Below are 24,661 nucleotides of genomic sequence, written 5' to 3'. Positions count from 1 at the left end.
TTGATGTACTAAGAAACCCATGCCACGGTTTTGAAATGAAATTACAGGACTTTTATTTATTTATTTTTAAAATCACTTAAACTATCATGACAGGTTTAATTTTTATGCGATAGTAAAGCAACAATTATGAATACTAAACTACCATTACAGATGTATTTCCCAATACCATAGTGTAATTATCTAACTAGTTTCAAACACGTCAACAATGAACAAACTCACTTAATATGTACCACCAAATGAAATTTTACAATATGCTGCCTGTGCTAATTCATTGAGAAAACAATTGAATAAATAGATGTCGTGTGACACCGCGTGAGGGGCGCATTAAGAAGCAGAAAGAACACCAGCCTCCGTAGCAAGGCCAGGCATGATAGTCGCGACGCGCGCGATAATATTGAAATAAGCGCGCGTCTAATCTAAATTAGATCTGATTGAGACAGCCAATAGCGCGCACTTATTTATTTCATCGCGTGTGTCGCGACTATCATGCGTATGTATTTTACCACGCATTACTTTTAATAAGTAAGACTTATCAAATTATGTCTCAGGGTGACGGGCGCAGTGGCAGTTGCAGTCAGATCTTTGCGATTTAATAAAGCTCTGAGTGGCATTGCAATTAATATGGACAGGTGTGTCGCTTATCACCAGGCGCACGGCTTGTTCGTTCCATCACTTGATGTTATAAATAATAATAAAAAAACCACTTTGAGATTACTCATCTGTTTAGGAACTACAATGCCACAAACATAGACATTTCGGGGTTGAAAACAATAAGCAAATAGAAAAATATCTAAGTAATTAAATAACAACAATCCCATTCGCACATCGTTAAAACATACAATAAAATAACAATTACCATCGCCCAAAATACAATATAACAAACACCCTTCAACAAATACCTTCCGGTTGAAAATATCACTTCAATATCATCAAATTACAGTCTTTAAAAGGCCTTGAAAGCAACAATAGATAGATACGTAGTGTAATATATGGACAATAGTTTGTATGAGAAGGTTGCATGAGGTGATATGGAAACCTTGCTGCAGTGTGAGGCTGTATGAAAGCCTTGCAATGGACCGAAAATAATAATTAATGGGTGTCCTTTTGTTTTCGTACATATATTTTTAAAAGATCTCTTGTCACTTGGTTTGGTTGATTAAATAATACGTTATGTACATGTATTACAGTTTTTCGTAAAGTTGTCTACTTATTGGTATTCTACAGGATATATCACGGAGAGTATGCAATGGAATTGTAGGATTTAATTCCGCCTTCCCCTTTCCATCACCGGGGGACTAGACGTAGGCTTGGGTTGCACCCCTATGTTAGGGATATTCTAAGGATTCCTTTCGCGCGTTTCAGTCCCACATTTATATGGCGAACGGGTGCGGAGTGGAATTCCCTGCCTGCTGACTTATTCCCTGAACATTATAACTTGTGCCCTTTTCAAGTCGAGAGTGAATAGGCATTATATATAAATGTACAGGCTGCATCGTTGACCTCGTCGTCAGTTTCAACAGATCAAATGGGCACTTACATTTTATAAAAAAAATATATTTTGATGAGAATAGGAACGTGTATTACAAGTAAAAAAACAGTTAATAGCAGCTACAGACGGCACAAGGAACGGTAAGGGTCATTGACCTACAATTATATGGACGACGGGTCCGCGCTAAAAAGTGTCCGAACTTATAGGGCGTTGAAATCGTATACAGAGCGTCATTCACGCTTTAGTCTTCGTTTGTTCGACTGACAGCGAAGCAAGCAAAATTAGACAGTACTGCGATGACATTACAATTTAAATTTAACGTTTTAGCTTTTTCATATTCCTTTACATGTCACTACGTTTAAATAGGTTGACTTGGGACATTTTTTTCGTGATTTTTGTATTAGACCCGTCGTCCATTTATTTGTAAGTCAATGGTAAGGGTGCTAAATTGGCATTTCGAAGTTAACTGTCAGCAACGTAATAATATAATGATGTTTTCAGTATAAATTGTCTATACAATACTTACATAACACAGTGATAGGTAAAATTTGTAATGGGACAATGATATAACGAACCTCAAAATTACTTCGTATAATAATAAATTATTCACAGATTCATTCCAATTTGTCACCAACTATCTTTGGATGTCGAGTGAGAGTGGAATGAATTTGTTCAAATTAACTGAGTAATTTAACTGCTTTTAATTAAAGTTGATTTTGGTCTGAAATTAAATTTACCGCAGAGAAAGGTCTTAACAAATGTTAAGATAAATATCTATGACATAAATAAAGCTGAAATAAAAATTTTAAAACTGACTTATTGATTGTGTCTGACTTCTCTGAAGTGGTTGCAAACTATAAGACAAGTTCCATTCTCGTTGGAAGAAATATTTCGATACGAGGTCCCAGGAAAAAGGAATCTTGCACCAACAAGACCGAGGTGAGAAGTTTCACCATGTAAAATGAAGCTGGGGTCAAATTGTCAGCGCGCATAGGCTTCTGTCTGGACACGTTCACTTAAACAAATTTTTGTATTTGATGCAGAGGCTGAACTCACCGAAATGCGTGGTGTGTTCGGACGGAACCTTTCAGGGCGCAGTTATTTGCACAGGCTGGTGTCCGTACATTTAATTTATGACGTATCTGTCTGGATTTTATTAAGTGTTTTCTTGAGGTATTGTTCTTCTAATGGGCCTGACATTTTCAATAAGTACTGACACCTTACCTATTTCTGCCGCCAAGCATTAATACGAGCGTTACTGGGCTCCGATTTCGAATGGTCAGGCTGCATGCCCATGGGACTTGGCAACTTATGTCTCAGGGTGACAGGAGCAGTGGCAGTAAAGTTCTGAGTGGCACTGCAACTGCTATAGAGAGGCGTGTCGCTTACCGCCCGGCGGACTTGTTCGTCTCTTGATATCACAAAAGATATTGTAATAAAGTGTACTACGTTTATGATAATAAACACCCTCTTGCTGTTCCTATCAATGATAGACAAAGAAGTTTCTAAAAAAAAAGCATTTTCTTTAAATATTTTGTTCTTTTACAGGTTCTGTATTGAACAAAATATGTTACTTCATTTTTGCATATTGAATATGTTTTAAAAATGTTGAGTGTGTGCGTTATTATTATTATTAAAAATAGTATAATTTTTAAATTCTGTTTTCGCAACGACACCTACCTTTTCCTTCCTTTAAGAGGTCAATCAAGGAAAACCGGTGCAACTTTTTAAAATGGTGTGCGGGTATTTATTCCTTAACAGGTTTTAAAAACACCACTTCTACAATTCCTTTTCCTTTACTACAATGCTTTTATCTGAAGGCACAAACGGTTTCAAGGTTTGAAAATACAAATTAATTTCGAAGATTAACAATGTACACTATAGGTTTTCTAGAAAAATCCAATTTATATGCTTCTACAAATTCTGTGTAATTCCAATAATTATGGGACCTTTCAAACGAAGCTTGCAGAGGCATTTTATAATACAGGGTGGAGCAGGTTATGCCATTTGGATTCTGGAGTAGAGTATGTCTATATATGTGACAATATAAAAAAAATTTGTTCTACAATAAAGTGCCAGACAACTACGCAACAACATTACCTATTTCTCAAACAAGGGAATTTCCTGTACAAAGATTCGTACCAACCGTTTCGCTTACACATTTACCTATATGGTGAACGCCAATCATTCATTTTTCCCGTGAGTTTGGTTGTAATTTGTGGATGCATATGCATGTGTATCCATGTCACCCGCGGCTGGGTTTCCCTAATGCGGCGCTATGAATGTGCGCAAAAAAGTTAGCAATGAATTACTTTTCGGATGTTCCTTTGATTTTAAACATTAAAATACATCGCCACAAAGTTACCCAAGAAAAAGTATATATATTACAAGTTTATGCATAAAAAATAGTGCAAATGCTGCAGATATATGATTACATTAGCACCCGGTTGACATTGCGAAGCGGCCACACCCTTGAGGTGAACCAGGTAACGAGTTGGCAGTTTAAAATGGCTGTAAATATGCAACAAGTTTATAAAAAATCATATTCAGATGTAAAATACACCTATAAAAGCTCGTAGTGAATAAATAAATATGAATTTTTTTTTTTAAAACAGTTGCTCAAAACGTGGTATTTTTCGCACTACAAAACGTGCGGAAAGTTGGATTTCTCGCACTAGTGCTTTTTACTTTTCCAGTTTTTTTTTTAATTTACTGTTGTTTTAAGTCTTTAACATAGAATTAAGAGATTGTATATTTATTTCATATTTATGTGCTTTGTGACGTAAGTCATTCGTCATTACTATACTATATCTATGGAGAGACCGCATTTTTACACCTATGAAGTAAATGCTCCTTAGTAGCGATTATGTAGAAAATAAAGTAATATAAAATAGTAATTTTAATGTGGCTGAATACTGGCAACAGATGCCATATTGAAAAAAGTCGGCCAAATAAAGTGCTAATTTTTTTCATCGTTTACATTCCCGCCTGTTTCATTATCTTTTTTACGATTTGATTTTATTATTGACAAAGGAATAAAATGAGGTTTTTTTTAAATACTGTTTTATTTTACTTTCAATGTAGGTTTTTCGCAAATGTATTAAAAAACGTTGTTTGATACACATGCGGATTTGTCATTTTCACTTGCCTCGAGACTCGTGAATAATGACTAACTTTACGCACTTGTATCAAAAATAACTATAATAATTCATAACATAAACAAGAAGTAACTTGTGACTAATATTAAATAAATAGATAAACACTTTATTCACTCACACGACACAAATACAGATTAATACAAAAAGAAAATTAAAACATTTTTGTCATAGCAGTGAAAGGGCGCTGACTAAGTTCCCTAAGGCGCTATTTTTTGGCAGAACCAACGAGAGGAAATAAATGTAGAAGTTATTTGTAAGGAAAGGTAAAACAAACGACTGAGAGTCGTATTCTAGAAGTCTACTCAATGCTCAAGTCAGGATTGCACTGGAAACACAAGCACTGGAAATACGACCCTAATGGCAGGGACTTGAGCATGATTTCGAGTGCTTTAAACCATACTCAAACCCTGACTTGAGCATTGAGTAGAGTTTTAGAATACGACCCTATGAGTGAAATTGTTCATTGAAATACTCAATACTCAATATATTTATTGCATTCATATGGTACATACATGTCTTCAAATTAAAATAATGCTATACATATGAGCCCTTTATTAGGGATAACAATAAGAGCAGAGGTAGGCCGAGGTTTCAATTATTAATTAGAATTGTTATTTATCAAATAATAATATAAAATAAAAAAAGTATGTCATATAATAAGAAAGAAATACGTCATATTGTAAGCAGAATTATGTCACTTGAAAGTTTGAATTTAATTAGATTACAATAGCCATCAATAGCATATAAAGTTATGCTCTAATATGTGTATAATTAAGATTTATTTTTTAATCAAATTTATTATAATATTATTATTTTTATTTCTCATCATAGTATTCATTGAAATTGTAATAACATTTATTAATAAGATGTAATTTTAATTTATTTACAAACAGTGAATACTTTTCCTCGTTTTTAATAATGGGCTAGCTCGTTGACTATCCTCACCGACATCGAGTGGGAACTAGAGCTGTGTATGTGTAGCTGAGATAGTGGCAGAAGCAATCTATTGCGTGGTCTAAAAGTGTGTCTCACAAAAAAAGAATACCTCCAAATGTAGTAAAGTATAAATAGTGCATCTAAATTAACCTTTTCGATTTGTAAATGCATGTGCGGATACGAATATTAGTGTATGTGTACATGTTTTAGTGTAACGCTTCAATCAAAGTAAACATTTGTTTTAGAAAGGCCATACAAAATAATAATAATAGGATTTTTTTTCCACAGGACGAAGACTATTTGATCGCCACAGGTGTCGCTGGAGCGACGCCGTGGTAACGGACTTGCGCGAACTTCAGGCCAATTATTGGCGTGAGACTACACAGGAGTGAACATAGTGGCATAATCTCATTTCGGGTCGCTACGCCAGCGGAGTAAGTAATATCTTTACTATATTTAAGTTAATTCAAGTCAAATAATCTTGAGCTTCTTATTTCATACGTAAGCAAATTACACTCGTCACATTGATTATAATCTACTACTCATTCTTATAGCAGATTCCATTTGTACACGTATATACTTACAATATTTATTTCAAGTATAGCATGTTGAAATGGCAGCAGCATGTAGAACTGACGGCCGTTGGGGCAGAAAGCTTCACGAATGGAGACCACGAACCGGAAAGCGTTCAGTGGGACGGCCCCCTACTAGATAGACGGATGACCTGGAAGGGCGGCGAGTAACCGATGGATGCGTGTTGCGTCCGACCGGCTAGTCTAGCAATCTTTAGGGGAGGCCTATGTTCAGCAGTGGATGCCTTCCAGCTGATATTATGATGATGATGATTTATTTCAAACATCATAAGATCGAGACAACTGAGTTGAGCAACAGGAAGCTTCATCACTCTCAAACGTTACAGAATAATGCACTCCAGATCATTTAATTACATTAATATCACTCATAAGTTTAAGAACCGAGTCGACATTATCATCGAGTCTTAATGCAGAGTGCGTGACAGTGGCATCCCAAAAATGTTTGTCCATCGTTTTAATTGTACAATTTTAAAGTTTTGGGTAAAGGTCGCTGGCGAAATAAATGCATTTTCCTAATTTTTGTGCTAACATACTTTTAACGCTTTCTCTTGTAACTAACACGGGCTTACGGGCTATGAAATAAATTATTTTATTAGAATAGAATAGAAACCATTTATTGCAAAACGCCACAACACAAAAATACACAGGAAGAATTTAAAAAAAAGATAAAGCTAAATTAAAACAAAAATAAAATAGAATAACAAAAAATAAATAAAATTAATTAAAAATAAAATCTTAGTAAAAGGTATTGAAATGACCACAAAGATAGTCAACACTGTTGTGTACTGAGTAGATGTCATGTGTGCGGCTGTGGCGTGTGTAAAAGGATCCACTCAGCTAATGTCACCGCCGAGAAAAGGCTATGACGCTGATTTTCAGAGGACCTTATTATTATTATCATTATAACATGTTTAATTATTTTTTCATATAATTTTCATATACTTAGTATTACCTTCATAGTTTAATCTGATAAAAGTACATGTAATGTATGATCAAATGTGGTTTTATTATACCAAGGTTACGAATTCTTCGAGCTAATTACAGGAACTCGTCCTCCCAAGGTTTGCAATAACCACAAATTCAAGATGTCACTTGTCGAACCGCTCTCCATATAAAGCCACCGTTGGAAAACATCTTCGGAGATTATCGTTAAATTCAAGGCAAACCATGAACGCTTCCTTTTTTCTCTGTGAACGCCATTTTTTTCTCATAAATGTCTTTATTGCTTTTTTAACTGACCACGATGAAGTCGGTTGAAATAAGTCAACGAAAATAAGTCATGACTTTACAGTATGGATGTTGGTACTGAAATCAAATTATTAACTAGATTCAATAAAGTAAACACGCTTTGTAAGAATTTCACAACCGGATAGCAGATGCGGTAAAACGAGGTCGGAAGAAGAAGAAGCTCAGCCTGGCTTCGCTACAGAATCATCCTATCTAAACTTGGTCGTACAAAAGAAAAAGTGCCTCAAAGTAATTCTAAGTCTACGACATACAGCCAGTTGCCAACCTTTTTTCATAAAACAACATATCCTAACCCTTCCATGCTTATATATTTATGAAATAGCAATATTTGTAAGAAAAAATATAATCCATTTTGAACATGTAACAAATGAACGTAGGCAACATAGACTGACACTTCCCCGACCTAAACTTACCCTATTTAATAATAGACCATATTACAGGTCAATATCATAAGAGCCCACGCTATGTAACACTTGAGAAAAATGAATAAGTGTTCTTTCTAAATTGAGATCCCTTCTCATACAAAAGTGCTATTATTCAATAGAAGAATTTTTAAGCGATACAGAGATATACTATCCCTAAATTATTCGTTGCTAGTAATAATAGTTAGTGCATATATTCATTGTTTAATAGAGAGTGATTTACTAAACTATTTATTATTTAAAGGAATTCAGTAATTTTGTTCTGCAATTTTTAATTTAAGTATATTTTTTATTTTTATTTATTACTCTGATTATATCCTATGTTTAATTTTTAGATACACCCTTACAGGTACACGTATTGTAAATTTTAATATGTACAGTCAAGATCACGTCAAGCTTGACTCTTTGTACTTTGGACCGTTGTTTTCGTAAGCGTCATAGAGTTGGATTTAAGTCTTAAGTGTCAAGCTTGACGTGTTCTTGACCCTGTACTTTACATTATTGCTAATAAATAAAGATTGAATACTGAGTATAAGATGTTTAGTAAGAGTATAGGATAATACGAGCATGTAGCGCAGCTCCCTCCTGTTCGACGCTGAACATAATTTGAACAAAATAAGGTGTTCATCACAATATTCTCGTGCAATATTGAAATAACCTCTGGTAAATACGGTAGGTGCTTACCTACTGATATTTTTATACCAGTATCGCGAATGTGTGATTATGAAATAGAAATGTAATGCTGAGTAATTCTGATCTACTACACTACCACTACTATGTGATGTTTTTTTTTGAACACAAAGCGACTGCTTGAATTTAGCAATTAATGGCACATGCTATGCTACGTGAGTGCACCGCGAGATTATGCGAATGTGTGCGTCAGCACACGGCGCGCGGCGGGCGTGCACACATACAAGCCGCGCTGCTACGTTTGTATAGAATTACCACACTTATTATAATATGTCAAGAGCGTGTAGAACTTTTTTAATGTTTAAATAATAATCTGTATGTATGTCGTTTTTTATCCTAAGCTTATTTTATTTTTGTCAGTTATTTCTTTAAAAAAGGAAAATATTAAAAAGTCACACCATAAAAAAGAACGCCGGCGTTCGTTGATGTCGTTTGTATGAAGCGATTACGCTACTACGAGACCTTTATATAATACATATATTCGTATCTTTATTGCTTGCCACATGGTTTCAGAAAAGATGTTATAAAATAATTATATAATTATATAATGCAGTAGTCACACATGTGACACTCTGCAAGGTCGCCGCAAATCAGGAGAGCACTACAAATTATATAATTATTATTCCTACTTTCTTATAACATATTCGTAATTAAATAACATTTATTTGTTATTTAAAGCGCTTATCTCTTTAAGGACTAGGAACACACATGGAGGTCAAATACACTCTTACATTTGTATAAAAAAAAAAGAAAATGACACTTTTCGTTTAGTTTAGAAAATGCGTTCTTGATAGGGTACTTTTTTAGATGAGCATAAATGTCGATAATTTTTCTTGGTTTTTTGTTTTATTTGGCATGCTATTTTAAATTTGAATTGCCATTGTGTGTGAGCAGATTTGTTGTTTTGTTGCTGCTTTGAAAATAATCGCAAACCAGTAAATAACAATACATTGCCTCCAAACAAGGAAAATGTCCTCGTATATGACAAAAATCTCAAAAGCTTTTCATACGACAATAGCACAAAGGGACCTGCTCTACATGATATAAATCTTCTGTACTTGAGGCTTGATTGAATAGCATTGTGAACTAACCATCAAATTATCATTGCCGTCCACGTATTTCTGCATTTCCCAACTTAAGTAAAGTGTTGAATTTTTGCAGTTGAAAAGGTAAGTTTGTTTTGTTGTAAGCTGGTACAAGAACAAATAGTAGTGTACACTAGAGTACTCTCACTTTAATTCAAATGTCACAGATTACTATTACGAGTGTTTGTGTTTTTTTGTTTTAAAAACAGAATACATGTGATATTTTTTTAATCGATTTAAAAAAAAAGTTTTCAATTCGTCTTTTGTGTGTTACAAACCAATTTCGACGATATTTTTTGTTGTAAAGAGTATAATTTCATGGTGATTCCATTCAAATTTAAATAAAATATTCGACCTCTAAGGGTGGCAAATTAGGGGATGAATCCGTTTTATTGAATTCCACCAACTTTTTAAACTTATTTTAATTTTAATAATTACAGTTAACAACGTTAACTGATTTCGATAAAACTTGGCACATAGATGTAATTCCAATGAAAACGGACTTTCATAATTTTGAAGTCAGCTTTTGTAATGAAATAGTTTTTTTTGTTTATTTTAAAATATTTTATAATTATATTTTTTTGGACACACGTTATAAGAATATAATTTAACTTAGTTTGTAAACTAAATATCAAAGCTAACTTTAGAACCTTACAATGTTTGCTCGTCTTTAAATTCCTAATGTTGTTCATTCTTATTCTCAGTGCTTTTATAAAATATAAGAAAGACATTTTCGATGACAAATTTTTCTAGAGTTTCTAATTGTAAATTCTCTTCAGAAAACGATAATACATTTTGTTGTACTGGTATAAAAAATTATAAAGTACTAATGGGCCACACTTTAGGACACAATTTGTGAAAATACTTTGAAGAAAATAGTAGCATTCAAATTTGCGGTTGCGGTTCTTAAAAGTGACATATTACAATATTTAACCTGCAGCCGAGTGTACATAATAACACTCAAACATCGCATAGCAATATAGCGACGATCGCTGAGGCGGAATCGCGCCGGGGAATGTACGCTGGCGTAGTCCCAAGGACACCCGCTACCACAACTACCACTGCTACAAAATATAGCTTGTTAAAACGTTGTGCTTGACTTTATAATGTATCGACCATTGTACTTGTTGTAAAGTATAAGCTATGTTTCTAATTTATAATGCTACGGAAAGAAATTTATTTCAGTGACGGTGTAGCTGCCTGTATCAATGTCATTAGCTACCGATGACTAAGCAAGATTAACTAAAGTGTACTAATATAGTTTATTAAATCAACTACACTATGTTACTTACAAATAATAAATAGCAATATGCTAACAAAATATATTTAAAAAAAAACCGCCAAAAATAAATTATTTAAATTTGGAACGAGTATTTTTTTATTTATTTATTGAGCATTGGCTACAGAGCATCAGCTTAAAAGAGTAAGAAATAAATAAGAAATTTAAAACATAATATTCTTATACCGAACTTTAATTAATTTAAAAATTTTACAACAAAACACGCCATTTTTCTTAACCTTTTAAAATTAGTTTTATTTCCATATTTCCCACTTTACGGCGCATTTTTGTTCCACTGCAAAAAGAATATTATAAATAACTAATAAAATTTTAGACAAATTTATAAAATTAGCAATAGCTGTTGGTTCTCTATAGTAAGTTCTATTAAATACAATGTACAATTTTGTTAATACCTTGCAACTAAATGCGTAGTGGGATGGTTTCTCATATTTCGTACCTACCTGATGTGTAAAGTTGTTCTTAAGAATTTTATATTTTTTATTATATTTTAATTTTCGTTTTTGCTCTGGTTTGCGCGTGTTTCTACTCGTATATATAACCATTATACTTAACCATTATAGGCTATGGCAGAATATTACCGAATTCTTTATAATCCATAGCCTTCTGTAGCTCAGTTATAGACCTAAATTGCATGTACGTATGTTTTATTATCAAATTATGATTATTTTATTAACAATTTTTTTTACTGTATTATATGTTCAATTTTTATTTCAGTAATTTAGAACGAGGCACGATTAAAAATTATTAACACTTCTCTGTTCTTTAAACCGTATGCAAATGACAATAATTTATTTTTTATTTCAAAGACTCGTTTCAAGACAGTCCGAACTTTATAAAGATGAATGTTGTTATAAATAAATATAATTTTTATGTCAAAGAACAATAATGGTGACAATATAACACATAAAGATAGTTATGACTTTATTACAGTGTTGAATACTAAATTTCATTAGGACAATTGAAGTACTAAAAGTTTCAAGGGTTTTATAATAAATTTAAATTCAGGAGTCACTTATTGCATAGTAGGCACAATTGGCCATACTGCCAAATTTTAGATCGTATTGTGTCTTCAGTTGTTAAATTTTCTGTAATTTTTGGCGGGAAATCGTTACATCTTTACGGTTGCAATTTTGAAATTCCAGTGCATATATTTGTGGTACATTTTTTGTCTTTTCTTGGCTTGAAATCGAAGTTTCTAAATTTCTTTGTAAATTAAGCTTAGTGTCGCAGGAGCCCATCGGCGAATGAAACGCCTGACGGGCTTAATTTAGGCTTAGTTTAATATTCATTCAACCAACATGGTAAATTTACCTTTTAAATGAGACGAATCCATTATTTTTCTTAACGTTTATGGTATTTTTTAAGTCTATGAAAAGAACTATGAAAGTGTTCTAAGTATTAGAATATGTATTTGGTTTCTTGTGAATTTGTAACCATTATATAATTTAACGGGAAACTGTCAAATCACGATTCTCAATATTGGTTTATTTTTTTACGCATTGTACTTAATTAATGCCATTAAGTATTATTATTTATTTAATAGCCTTAAAACACCTTATGAAAGAGTGCGTTCAAGGAAGTATCACCACCTATTTCTGCCGCCAAGCAAAAGCATTATTGCGTTTCTGTTTTGAAAGGTAAAAATATTTGTGAAATTACAGACGCGCGGGTCTTGTCGACTTACGTCTCAGGGTGACGGGTGCAGTGGCAGTGCGTAGTGACACTGCACCTACTTTGGACAGGCGTATAACTTACAGGACTTGTTCGCCCCGTCACTTTCCATCAGGTGAGATGGAGGTCAAATGCGCACTTGTATTTTATAAAAAATAAAAACTAAAAATATCCAAATATAAGATCGAACATTATTGTATAGAGCTTCCTGAACTTGCAATGACTACAATACAATAATATGGTTCTAAGCAAGCAAGGGTCTTGCTAGGAGTTACAACGAAAGAAGACTCTTCTGCTTGTGTCCGGATGAATATGGGATGGTCTTCTACATTCTTCAGTAGAAGCTTAGATGAGATTGAAATTCTCATGGTTACGACTGTTTAAACAACATTAAATCACATAAGGTGGTACAAACAGTTAAGGATAGAAGAAAGAAGAAAACAGATAGAAGTATAAAAAAGATAGACAATAAAGTTGAGACCACCTCATGTAGTTATGTAGTATACCTAGGAAATTTGATTTCGGTTTACTTTATTAATATTCATAACAGTAGCTTACAAAAAAGCGTGTCTAAAGTCCCCTTAAAACAGAAATTACATACATAATCATCTATTCTATCTACGCATAACCAAACAGAGAAATCAGCGGGAGAAATTTCCTTTACGATCGCTCTCGGTAAGTAACTCGATTAAATTAATATTATATTCGAATGTGTATTCGATTTAATTATAACTGGCCAGTTATAAAACCATGGATATGCTTTCGTCACCCTTGAGAAAATGCGATGCCCAAGTGTTACCTAATAACTAGTATGGTAATAGCTTTATAATCGCCTGTTACGAAATGTTTGGCAGCACATTAAATTAATAATGTATTGCGTTATAAAAAATAGTTTTCCGTATTTAAACTGTTCAATGTACATACTTACCTGTAAAAAGAACAAGGAAAACAACTATAGAAGAATTTCATAAATATGTAAATTAATCTTCCACAAATATTCTAAGTAACTTAAATAACGTACTCACCATTTTCAAAAATGAATCCATAAATTTCCTCCTGTCAAAATTCCCCATTGTACAAATTTCAATACCACATTCAAGTTATAAAATATGTTTTACAAGTTTATTTTTTAAACACGAAATGTTTTTCACATAATTCACAAAATCACAGAAGAATTCAATGCACTATAAAGGACCTCCAGGTATAGATACACTGGCCGGCGAGACGCACGTGAAAAAAAGTTAAAAAAAAAAAATTTCGCGTTCGATGTTCCAATTTTCTTCGTTTAGGCGGGAAACGACGACTAGCGCGGAGCGCGCGCTACAGACTGGCAACACAGAGCGTTTTTTTGACGGTTCACACGAGCCGATTCACTTTCTACGACCTTACGGTGTATGCGACTGAAATTAAGCAAAAAGTTTTACGTAACGCAACTTGAGCGATGTAACTTACGTTAATTTCGATTTCCGTAATTATTTTTTTTACCTTTTCCCAACTACAAGATCTCGTTCCACATCAGAGTTATCCCCATTAGGCAAAAGAGTTTCCAAAAAAAGGCCCTGTTATTGCAGTAAGATGCAAGTCGTATTCCTGTATTTTGACGTTTTCATAATGTCTGTTTCCTGTGTTGGTACACTGCGTTGTTTGTAAGAGGCCGTTTTTCATGCTTCGCGTCCCAGCACGCTTCAAATTAAAAGTCGGAATAAAACAATGAACATTGCAGGGAGGACCCAGATGCTGTTCTTATTGTATTTACGATTTTCCCGACTGTTTTCTTACATGTGGAACAATAGTTAATTAAGTTCGTTACTTCTTTTGGAACGTTATACTGATTCTGTTTGAAAAAACCGTGGTAGCCGAAGTCGCCAACCCGCATTGGACCAGCGTAGCGAGTAAATATAAACCCTCGCCTGAGAGAAAAGTCAAACTTAAAGTAATATTATCTTTATTTCATAGATAAATAAATTACACATGAAATCTTTATACTGATTAAACTCTACTGCTCATTCGTAAGGCAGATTCCCCTGAGACGAATGGGCAAGAAACTCTTTTCAATATACATTTGAATACATTTAACATTAACAATATTTATTTCAAACGTCTTTTTAGATCGAGACTACCTGCAAGAGCTAAACGGGTCACTACCACGGATTTTTCTCATCCAAGTACGCAGAAGCTGTACCTTTAGTATAAAGTTTTTGTTTCACTATAGTTTTAAAACTCGTAAATGGCAATATTTTGAATATCAATCGGAATCTTACTATAGAATGTATACATTGCCTCTTAAATGAATTTGAGACTTTATGAAGACGACTGTCGAGAACAGCTAGTTTATTTTTATGCCTCGTATTAATAGACAACCACAAATTACACCCAAACTCACGAGAGAAATAAATGTAGGCCATACAAATATTTCTCCCGGCTCGGGAATCGAACCTGGGACCTCTGCGTGGCAGTCAGGCGTGGTAACCGTTCGGTCACGGAGGCAGTTAATTATGTATGTCACTATTTAGAGTTAGACGCCTGTGCACAGCAGTGGGATATATAAATGGGTTGATGATGTTGATGCAAATGACTGTTTAATTAATCATTATGATACTGGTGCTTTTTTTTATAGAATCTTATTTCTAACTAAACGATTATAAATAGGTATAATTAAATAATCATTTATGCATTTAGAATTTTAAAAATATCTTCTGATTTGCTTTACGTAAAATTCACATTAGCATCGGAAGCTCATTCGTTAGTAAACGGTAATTGAGTAGTATTCTTCAAACCTCGAATCGTCGTAGTAGCAGCAGTAGAGTTCGTTGTGAAAGAGGTCGTCAATGGAAGTACTGCCACCTTATCTATTTCTGACGCCAAGCAGTAATGTTAGCATTACTGTATTCCGATTTTGAAGGATAAGGGTGCTGGTGAAATTACAGGCACATGGCAGTGCGCCTCAGAACTTTGCGATCTAAAGAGCTGAGTGGCACTGCTTTATGGACATTGGCTTTATGGACAGGCGTTTAGCATACTATCAGGCGCACGACTTGTTTGTCCCGTCGTTTGATATTATAAAAAAATCTTTATTTCATAGGTAAGCAAATTACACTTGAAATCAATTCAATTCAATAATGTATTGCAAAACCATAATGTACATAATAAGATGTTACAAATGTAGTGAGATCAGTATTACGGGCCCTGTCGGGCACGCAACATAGGAGCTAGGAGAGAGGAACCGCAATTTTATAGTAGTATTTTATATATAGTAAGTATTCTATTGGTATTTATCATAGGTACTATATACTATATTATATTGTTATAAAATTTAATTTAAAAACAACCTTTATATTTATCATCATTTTGCGTGGCCTCTGAATGTATTATCTATTAAATATTCGTTAATAATGTAATAACATTTTTCGGATAGAAATAGTTTTAATTTTTTTATGAAAATGTTGTCATTGTTTTCATTTTTTATATTTTTAGGTAGTTTATTATGTATATATATATAAATTTTAATAGAAGAACTGTAGGTACTAGAGGAGTTAATTTTTAATCGTGAAGTCGGCAATACTAATTTATTTTTAAGTCGTAAAGAGTACTTACATGGGATATCTTCTCGTTTTTTATAAAATTGTTTATTTTTCCCATTGACTTGCAATTATATGGACGTCGGGTCCGCGCTAAAAAGTGTCCGAATTTATAGGGCGTTAAAATCGTATACAGAGCGTCATTCACGCTTTAGTCTTTGTTTGTTCGACTGACAGCGAAGCAAGCAAAATTAGACAGTACTGCGATGACATTACAATTTAAATTCAACGTTTTAGCTTTTTCATATTCCTTTACATGTCACTACGTTTAAATAGGTTGACTTGGGACATTTTTTTCGTGGTTTTTGTATTAGACCCGTCGTCGTCCATTTATTTGTAAGTCAATGATTTTTCCTGACAAATTTACTTATTTCCAAAATATATAAACTGGACAAAGTTAATATTTTATATTTAAGAAAATATGGTCTACAGCTATCAGTCTGGTCAATATTGGTTATTATTCTAATTAACTTCTTTTGAAGGGTGAATAGAGAGGCTGCATCCGTGCTGTTACCCCACAGAATGATGCCGTAACTGAGCCAATTAAAATCGTCTTATTAATTAAACTCTACTGCATATTCGTAAGGCGGAGTCCCCTGAGAAGAATGAGCAAGAAACTCCTTTAAATATACATTTGAATACATTTAACATTAACAATATTTCAAACATCTTTGATTGAGACTACTTGCAAGAGATAAACGGGTTACTACCACAGATTCTTCTCACCCAAGTGCCTAATTTTGGTGGCAATTTTTGTAAGCGCATTATATTTTGACGGCATCCGTTTTCGACTACATTGCATGCTGGTTTTCATGGTGTCGACATCTCGGGTGAGTGTAGAAAATTTACTTTTCTATATTGTCTCAGGTCCGGGTCTTTGTGGTACCGTCGTTGTTTTCGATTTCCATAACACAAGTGCTTTGGCGACTTTGGGATCAGGGCAACGTATGTCATGTTCTCTAATGTTACGTATTAACACAACATAATTTAAAAGCATTGCCTAAAAAATCAAATGTGTAGAAAACTAGAGAAATGGTTATTAGAAAATTGTTTTTACGGCGTTAAAGAATTTTTTGAATAAATTTATAACACTGTATGAATAATGAGTCACGATAGTGTTATAAATATTTTTTTTTGTTTGTATTCTTTATTATTATTATTATTTTGTTTCTTTCGTTTGTAACTTATCATTTATTTGCTTATATGGTGAATTGCCGGTGTACGGTCAAACCATAACTATAATTTTTTAAAAAAAAAAAGCGAATAACTTCAAACTTTGCTAATATGCACATACAAAATAAAACTAAAAAGTTAACAATCGCTTACCGGAAAGTGCTCGAAACCGGATTCATCCGCTAGTTTGCCACCCTTTGAGGTGGAATATTTTTTTCAAATTTAATTGGAATCAATACTGAAGTAAACTCTTTCCAACAATAAAAGAATCATCAAAAGCGGTTCACAAAGTCCCGAGTATTCACTATAACATACACACAAAAAAGATACAGTCGAATCGAAAAGTTGGTTATAAATGGTTTTTGTTACACCATTAGCAGCATAGATTTTTTTTTCGTTTACCTATTTCTTAATAAATAATTAATATTAAGCTTAAATGTAAGTCTGAATTTTTTCATGCCGACGTTCGGTTAGATAATGCGTTTATTAGTAACTGCTTTTTAAACTTTTATTTAACCATATCTTATGCAAATGAAAACATTTCATAATTCTCAGGTTTTCCCGATTGTTACACATAGGAAATGAAAAGATTTCTTTTGATCTAAATTGTATATATTTATTTTTGTTTCAGGCCCATTACAGATCCCATGGTCACGGCTGAGTGAGATGATAAAGTTATCAACCTTAGATATAAAGTATGTGATAAAGTAATCACTAAAATGAATATGTTGTCATTTATATCAATTTTATTAATTAATAATAAAGTTAAATTAAATAATTTGTAAATCAAATGTAGCGTAAATTGGAATGTTGTTTGGAAAATTTAAAAATAAGGCATTTATTTACTAACTTTTGTAACTATAGTGAGAAATAGGGTGGTTTGCATTAATATTCGATATAACTGGTTGATATTTTACGATGTCAATCGCCGTGACCATGGGACCTGTAAAGGGCCTTAAATATTGGTTTATTTGAAAAACAAATACACACCATTCAGATCCCAAACAAATAGTTTCTTTTCCTATATACTATAGTAATTGTCAACTAAAATGTTTTGAATAAAATCCACCTTCTAATCATAAGTTGCGCGGTGAACGACATTCCTATACTTTTTGTCAGCACGCATGATCTAGAACACGTGAAGGCTAGATCGAGAGAAGGGCTGCGTTACTACCTGTCAAGTAACCTAGTGTTTATGTCATACTGTCACGTTGTCAACTTGTCGCTATATAGATTATGTTAAAGAACAATTAGATTAATGCAAATAGCGTTGGCCTTTTTTACCAGGACCTTTACTATTTACTTTCTGTTCCTTCTTCGGTCTACTAGAAAGACTGGAACCACTTCGTCCTTATGTCATCAAAGTTTTTTATGAAAAATTATGAACGCTTGGCTACAATCACACGCGTTGCGAGTTTGTCTAGTTTGTTTAACCGACTTTTAAAAAAGAGGAGGTTTTTAATTCGACTGTATTTTTTTGTATGTATGTTACGCGATAACTTTGGCATTTGTGAACCGATTTTGTTGGTTCTTTTTTGTTGGAAGAAAATATTCCACCTCTAAGGGTGGCAAACTAGTTAATGAATCCAGTTTTGCACAATTGCAGATAACCGATTTCAATAAAACCTAGCAAATAGATATAATTCCAGGAACTTTTGCGGTCGGTTTTTTAGTGCTCTGTACTGCGATTATTATAATACCACATGACAGGACGAACAAGTTGTGCCCCTGGTGGTAAGCGACACGCCTATGTATAGCAGTTGCAGTGTCTCTCTGAGTTTTAAACCGTAAAGATCTGAGGGGCATTGCCACTGTGCTTGTCACCCTAAGACATAGTCAAAGCCAAAGTCACATAATTATTTATTCCATAGGTAACATTTTCACACTTGAAAAAGTCATTTTTTAAGCTACTGCTCGTTCACTACGCTGACCTCCCTGAGAAGAACGAGCAAGAAACTCTAGGGATTGCTCTTTTCAAATAAACTTAAATGCTATGGAATACACTTTGAACCATAATTGTGTGGAATTTAGACTCATGTTGTCTTTCCATGCATCTTTATTTAACACATACTCTTCAATTTTGTAATATGACTTATCAATTAAAATACTTTTAATGTAAGTTTTAAACTTAGGAAATGATAATCTTAATATATGCTCCGGAATCTTATTGTAACGTATACAGTTCGTCATAAAAGAATCGTTTACCTTGGTTAAACGAAATCGTGGTACCATGAGCAGTATAAGTTAACAAATCCCATGTGCCTGTAATTTAACCCTTACCCTTCAAAAATCAAAACTTCGCTGCAGAAATAGATATAATGCAGAACTTTCCTGAACGAACCCTTTCACAAGAAGTCCGATTGTTCGCACAAGTGCACAAGTACGTCAATACCAAGTCAAATAAGTGCAAAATCATAATGACGTCAACATAACATTGAATTGATAGACTCAACGTTTTCACCAATAATATTTCCGACTCATGGAACTTTCTTCCTTCGTTGGCATTCCAAACACAATAGCGACTAAGAGATCGACAGATTTGCTTTACACTCATATCACGATTAAACAACCAACATTTGCGGCTTTCAAAACATTAAAGCAATACAAACAAAATAAAGACAAAAATATAAATTTGTATTATTTTCACTTTACAACGGTTAATCAAAGAAGCTGTGAAAACCAAGTAAAACTTGATTTCGAACTACAAAAGGATATTTTGTAAACGTTTCATTATTTGTAGAGTCTTATAGTTAACAGAACGAAGATATTTTCCATATTATTCATTCCTCCGTGATGCGACTAGCGATTCGGAATTCTGGGAAAGTCAGTGAACTTGTTCTACTACCAATATAAAATGAACTTCGACAATTTTATTCAGATAACCACACACGTAGTCGTACCAGAAGATATATTTTTTTGATATACGTTGAAGATTCTAGAACGGTAGATAAATGAATAAAACATAGTTTCGTTTCAACGTTGGTACGTTGAAACGAAAGCTAAATGGCCTTAGTTTTTAATTTTAATTTTAAAATATTGACTTAATTTTAGAGTATCTTTTTTTATAAAAACGTAAGTGCACATTTGACGTTAATCTCACGTGATGGAAAGTGATGATGAGGCCGACGATGGACCATGCACACCTAAATAATGCATATTCACTCTCGAAAAAGTCCAAGTTCAGGGAACAAGTCTGCAGGCAGGGAATTCCACTGCATAGCCGGACAAATATTTACATGCCACTTCACATCATCACCCAAAAATCCTACATTCGGTCGTCAGGTCATTAACCAATAGAGCTTATGATCTTTATTATTCACACCACCTACCACTGGAACAGGAGCACGTTACAAAATAAAAACATTTAAACCAATACACTAAAGGAAGAAGCAAATTGACGTACAGAGACTACCAGTTTTTCTGCCCTATGTACAAGGGGTGATAGATAAAATAGCCAGGTCGCTAAGGAAGTTTTCCATAAAAACTGTTTTCACCCCCTTAACCAAAATAGGAAAAATGTTACGTTCACCAAAAGACCACCTTCCTTTACAAACACCGGGTGTCTATAAAGTGAACTGCAGTTGTGGGAGCTCGTATCGGTCAGACTAAACGAACAATTGTCGATCGTATGAAGGAACACATCCGAGCAGTAAAAAACAATGATGCACAGAATTCGGCTATAGCACAACATCTTACACAGACTGACACTAACCACTGGATCGAGTTGCATAGCCCCCAGGTACTCACGACAGAACGTCACTACATATCACGGTTGGTACGAGAAGCCATCGAGATCACGAAGTACAAAACATTTAACCGTGATTATGGTTTTAAACTGTCCAGTGCATGGAATCCGGTCCTTAGTGCGTGCAGTAATAAAAACAAAAACACCTCGAGTTCAGTTTCGCGTGTGGATACAGTGAGTGTGGTTTGTGTGAAAAAAGTGAGTGACAATGGTAACGCCACAACAAATCGCGATGAAGGTAGTCGTCGACAGCGCAAGAGGGTAGGCATATATGTCTGCTCTTAAAGCTGTCATCTGCCGCCGTCCAGTCAACCCGTGACCATGGAGCGTGCAACCGTTCCGAAATATCGGGAAAATAAAAAGAAGTCATACCGTGGTAAGAGACCTGATACTAGTGATAATCATTTGGTGAATAACCACGAAAGTCTTAAAATCTTCATTTCTAAGACAAAATTTCATTAAATAAAACTTAAACTAGTGCTTATTATTTATTTTCATAAGAATATAATGTTTTCAGACTAGTGCGAATTTATCGGCGGACCGTCCGCGCGTAGCATCAGAGCGAAGTAACACGTGTGGCGTTAGAACATCGTTTTACAGTGACGCGGATTGCTCTGTACGGATCACGCTCTCCGTGAACTCCGCTCAAGCCACCCAAGTGTTCATTGTGATGACCGTCTCCACAGCTGTGAAACCCGCCTTATAGTTAAAACAAAAAAGAATACAGTTATATTTAGAAAGATATGACAGTCACGTACGAGCTCGTTATTCGATTCGGAAGGAGTTGCTCACCTCGGGTTCTGAACCTTTAATATATTCCAAGTGAACTTAACATGTCGAACTTCTGATACAGTAAGAATGCCGAAAAAAAATGCCTTCGTAGCAGTGGCGGGGTGTATCTATTTTACGCGAAAATTTGTGAACCGATTTTGATGATTCTTTTTTTATTTGGAAGAGGATACCTCAGTAGTGGTCCCATTTCATTTTGAAGAAAATATTTCACCTCTACGGGTGGCAAATAGTTGTAATTCCAAACTTTAGAGGACAGTTTTTTAGTACTCTGTACGGAGATTATTATAATACGAAGTGATGGGACAAACAACTTGTGCGCGTGACGGTAAGCGATAAGCCTGTCCGTAGCAGTTGTAGCTCCTCGGACACTTCCACTGCGCTCGTCACCCTGAGACGTACGTTGACAACTCCCATGGGCATGCAATTTCACCAGTTCTCTAGCTTACCCTTCAAACCGGAACGGAGTATATGCTCACATCACTGCTTGTCGTCAGAAATAAGTTAGGACAAACCTCCTCTCTTTCACAAGAAGCTGTACAAGTTAAATTTCAAAGTTATGTACATTTGTATGTAATTTGAATATTTTTTTTAATAAATATGGTGTCCTCCGTCCAACATCCGTCCGAAACAACGACTGTCAAATAAGTAATACTGGATCAAATTAAGCTTCACACTTGATACTGTCTTTATTGTAATTATTTCAGGCGGGACGGAGAACGAGAATACACCCCGTCGCCTCCCCACTGCTATGAGACATAAAGATAATAATAATAACGCACACACTCGACATAGCCCAAAAGGAAAGGGAAAGTACTTTAAATAATATGTGGATATTTGCTTCAAAGGGACATTATTTTAAAACCCAAAAGAAAGATCTCTATCAAGCACATAGAGAAATTCGTAGTATGAAACTACGGACCCCCTATCATCTTCATCTCTCACATTATACATTTTCTAGGAAATGCACTTACTTTTTCTGATTTCTGTACCGACTTTCGAGTTATCTGGTCTTCAGAACGAAATATACGAAGCCTCATCTTTCTTACTCCTGGAGGTACTCCCGCCGCCCTTAAGCGTTTGCCTAAACTTTAGTTAAAGTTCCTCGGTTTCCCACCTAAACCTGCTCACACCTTGACGTTTTGCCTATCTGGACTGGGCCCTTCGCCCTGTTCGCCTCAGGAGCAACTGAAGCCAGTGCTGCATAATCGCCGCTGTTTCTACGAGAACCTCTCCACTCTCCACCTCCACGCCAAACCCGCTGCTCTCCGGCTCTACACCTCTGCCCGCGGTCTCCAACTTGAAGGGCAGAGGCCCTAAACTCCGTATATCCAACTTCTGTCTTCTTCTTCATCATCTACACGCATCGAGTTTATAGGCAGAAATAGAGACGAAATAAGGGCCCTACATACCCGGTAACACATCAGTGATATATCACTTATAAATATCAACTCTCGTTTGCACTGAAACATAGACAGCACCAATAACTGACCTGTATGCACGTCTCCAGATATTCCAAAAATATTCTGTATTTATTGCAATAAAGATAATATCTCTAACAATAGAATGCTGTTCCATTTGGTGGTGTGGGGAAAAACAGCAAAACATCTAATTACAAAACAAACGGAATCAAATTTCATCGGTAATTAAATATGTAATTTTGCAATTTTCGTCAATTACAGCAAAGCTCAAGTTCGAGTGGTGGATTAGAAGTGAAACAATTGACGATACCGATTGACGACTCCCGTCAATTGTTTCGAATTCGGGCTGGCCAATCGGAACGCAGTTGTCACAGTAATGATATGGCAGAACAGTTTCCAAACAAATTAAACGGCATTTCGTCTCTATTTCTGGTTATATACTCGATGTCTACACACTATACCACTCTACTCTCCTACATAATACTCTCAGGTTCTTTTGGATACAAACGTATTGTTGTACTTTATCATTATCCATACTTTGATTTCATACCTGCCTACCTCTCCTAAGCGCTCTAATCCGACCTTTTAGCGATCTGCTCCGACAAGGTCTGCTGACTCGTTCCGTAGATCAGCTGGGATAGCGGTAGCCCCGGCTTGGCAAACAGTCGCTGGTTCAAGTCCAGTCAGATCAAAAGGAATTTTTCTTTGCCTTTTTTCGATCTTTGTGTCAGTAATAAAAATAGTTACAAAACTCTTTTTCTACATACACTACCGTAACAAAGTAATTGTTAGTTACACAACAAAAATGTAGAACAAAGTACACACAATAATTTTTGCATTTCAGGGAGAGGTTAGAGAAGTCCACTAGATAGAATTTAGATTTTTTTAACGTAAATATTAATAGAGCTGATTGAACTTAAGAACTGACAAAGATACTTGTTAACTTAATTGTCACAGGGTGATCGGCACATTGATAGTACCCCTCAGACTTTTGCGATTAATACATATGTTTTTTTTGTTTTTTTTTTATTTTTTTTTATTTATTATTCAAAATTACAACGTATTACTCGTACTTATTACAAAAAGTCGCCAAACTGCTGTGCAGTTTGTTGGCGACATGTGCACTCTTACTTAATAATACCTACTTTACTATATTTAACATTATACAGTATTAATTGAACTACTAACTTATTTAATAAAAGATAAAGATTATTTTAAGAGGTACGTCCTTAACTTACGTTTTAGTGCATATTTACTTAATTTTGTATCATTTCTAAGCCAATCAATTTCGTTATATATTTTTGGAACTAAATAGCGTGTACATCTTTTTCCATAATAATTATTTGCTTTAAACTGCACTAGT

At 34.5% G+C, this 24,661-nt stretch overlaps 1 protein-coding gene across 1 annotated transcript in view; it reads right to left on the bottom strand.

The window, feature by feature from the left end:
* The window catches only part of LOC113235982 (mucin-5AC), a 157,441-nt gene extending 143,541 nt beyond the window's left edge, over positions 1–13,900 (bottom strand). Inside the window, exon 1 of the mRNA XM_026471906.1 lies at positions 13,618–13,900. Within this exon, the coding sequence (XP_026327691.1) occupies positions 13,618–13,665 (48 nt within the window). The 5' untranslated portion in view covers positions 13,666–13,900. The remainder of the gene's footprint in view (positions 1–13,617) is intronic.
* Positions 13,901–24,661: the final 10,761 nt, after the last annotated feature.

The sequence above is a fragment of the Hyposmocoma kahamanoa genome, unplaced genomic scaffold (genome assembly GCF_003589595.1).
Source record: "Hyposmocoma kahamanoa isolate Upper Pololo Valley unplaced genomic scaffold, ASM358959v1 88, whole genome shotgun sequence".
NCBI classification, from domain to species: Eukaryota; Metazoa; Arthropoda; class Insecta; order Lepidoptera; family Cosmopterigidae; genus Hyposmocoma; species Hyposmocoma kahamanoa.
This window is presented reverse-complemented; position numbering and strand designations above follow the sequence as displayed.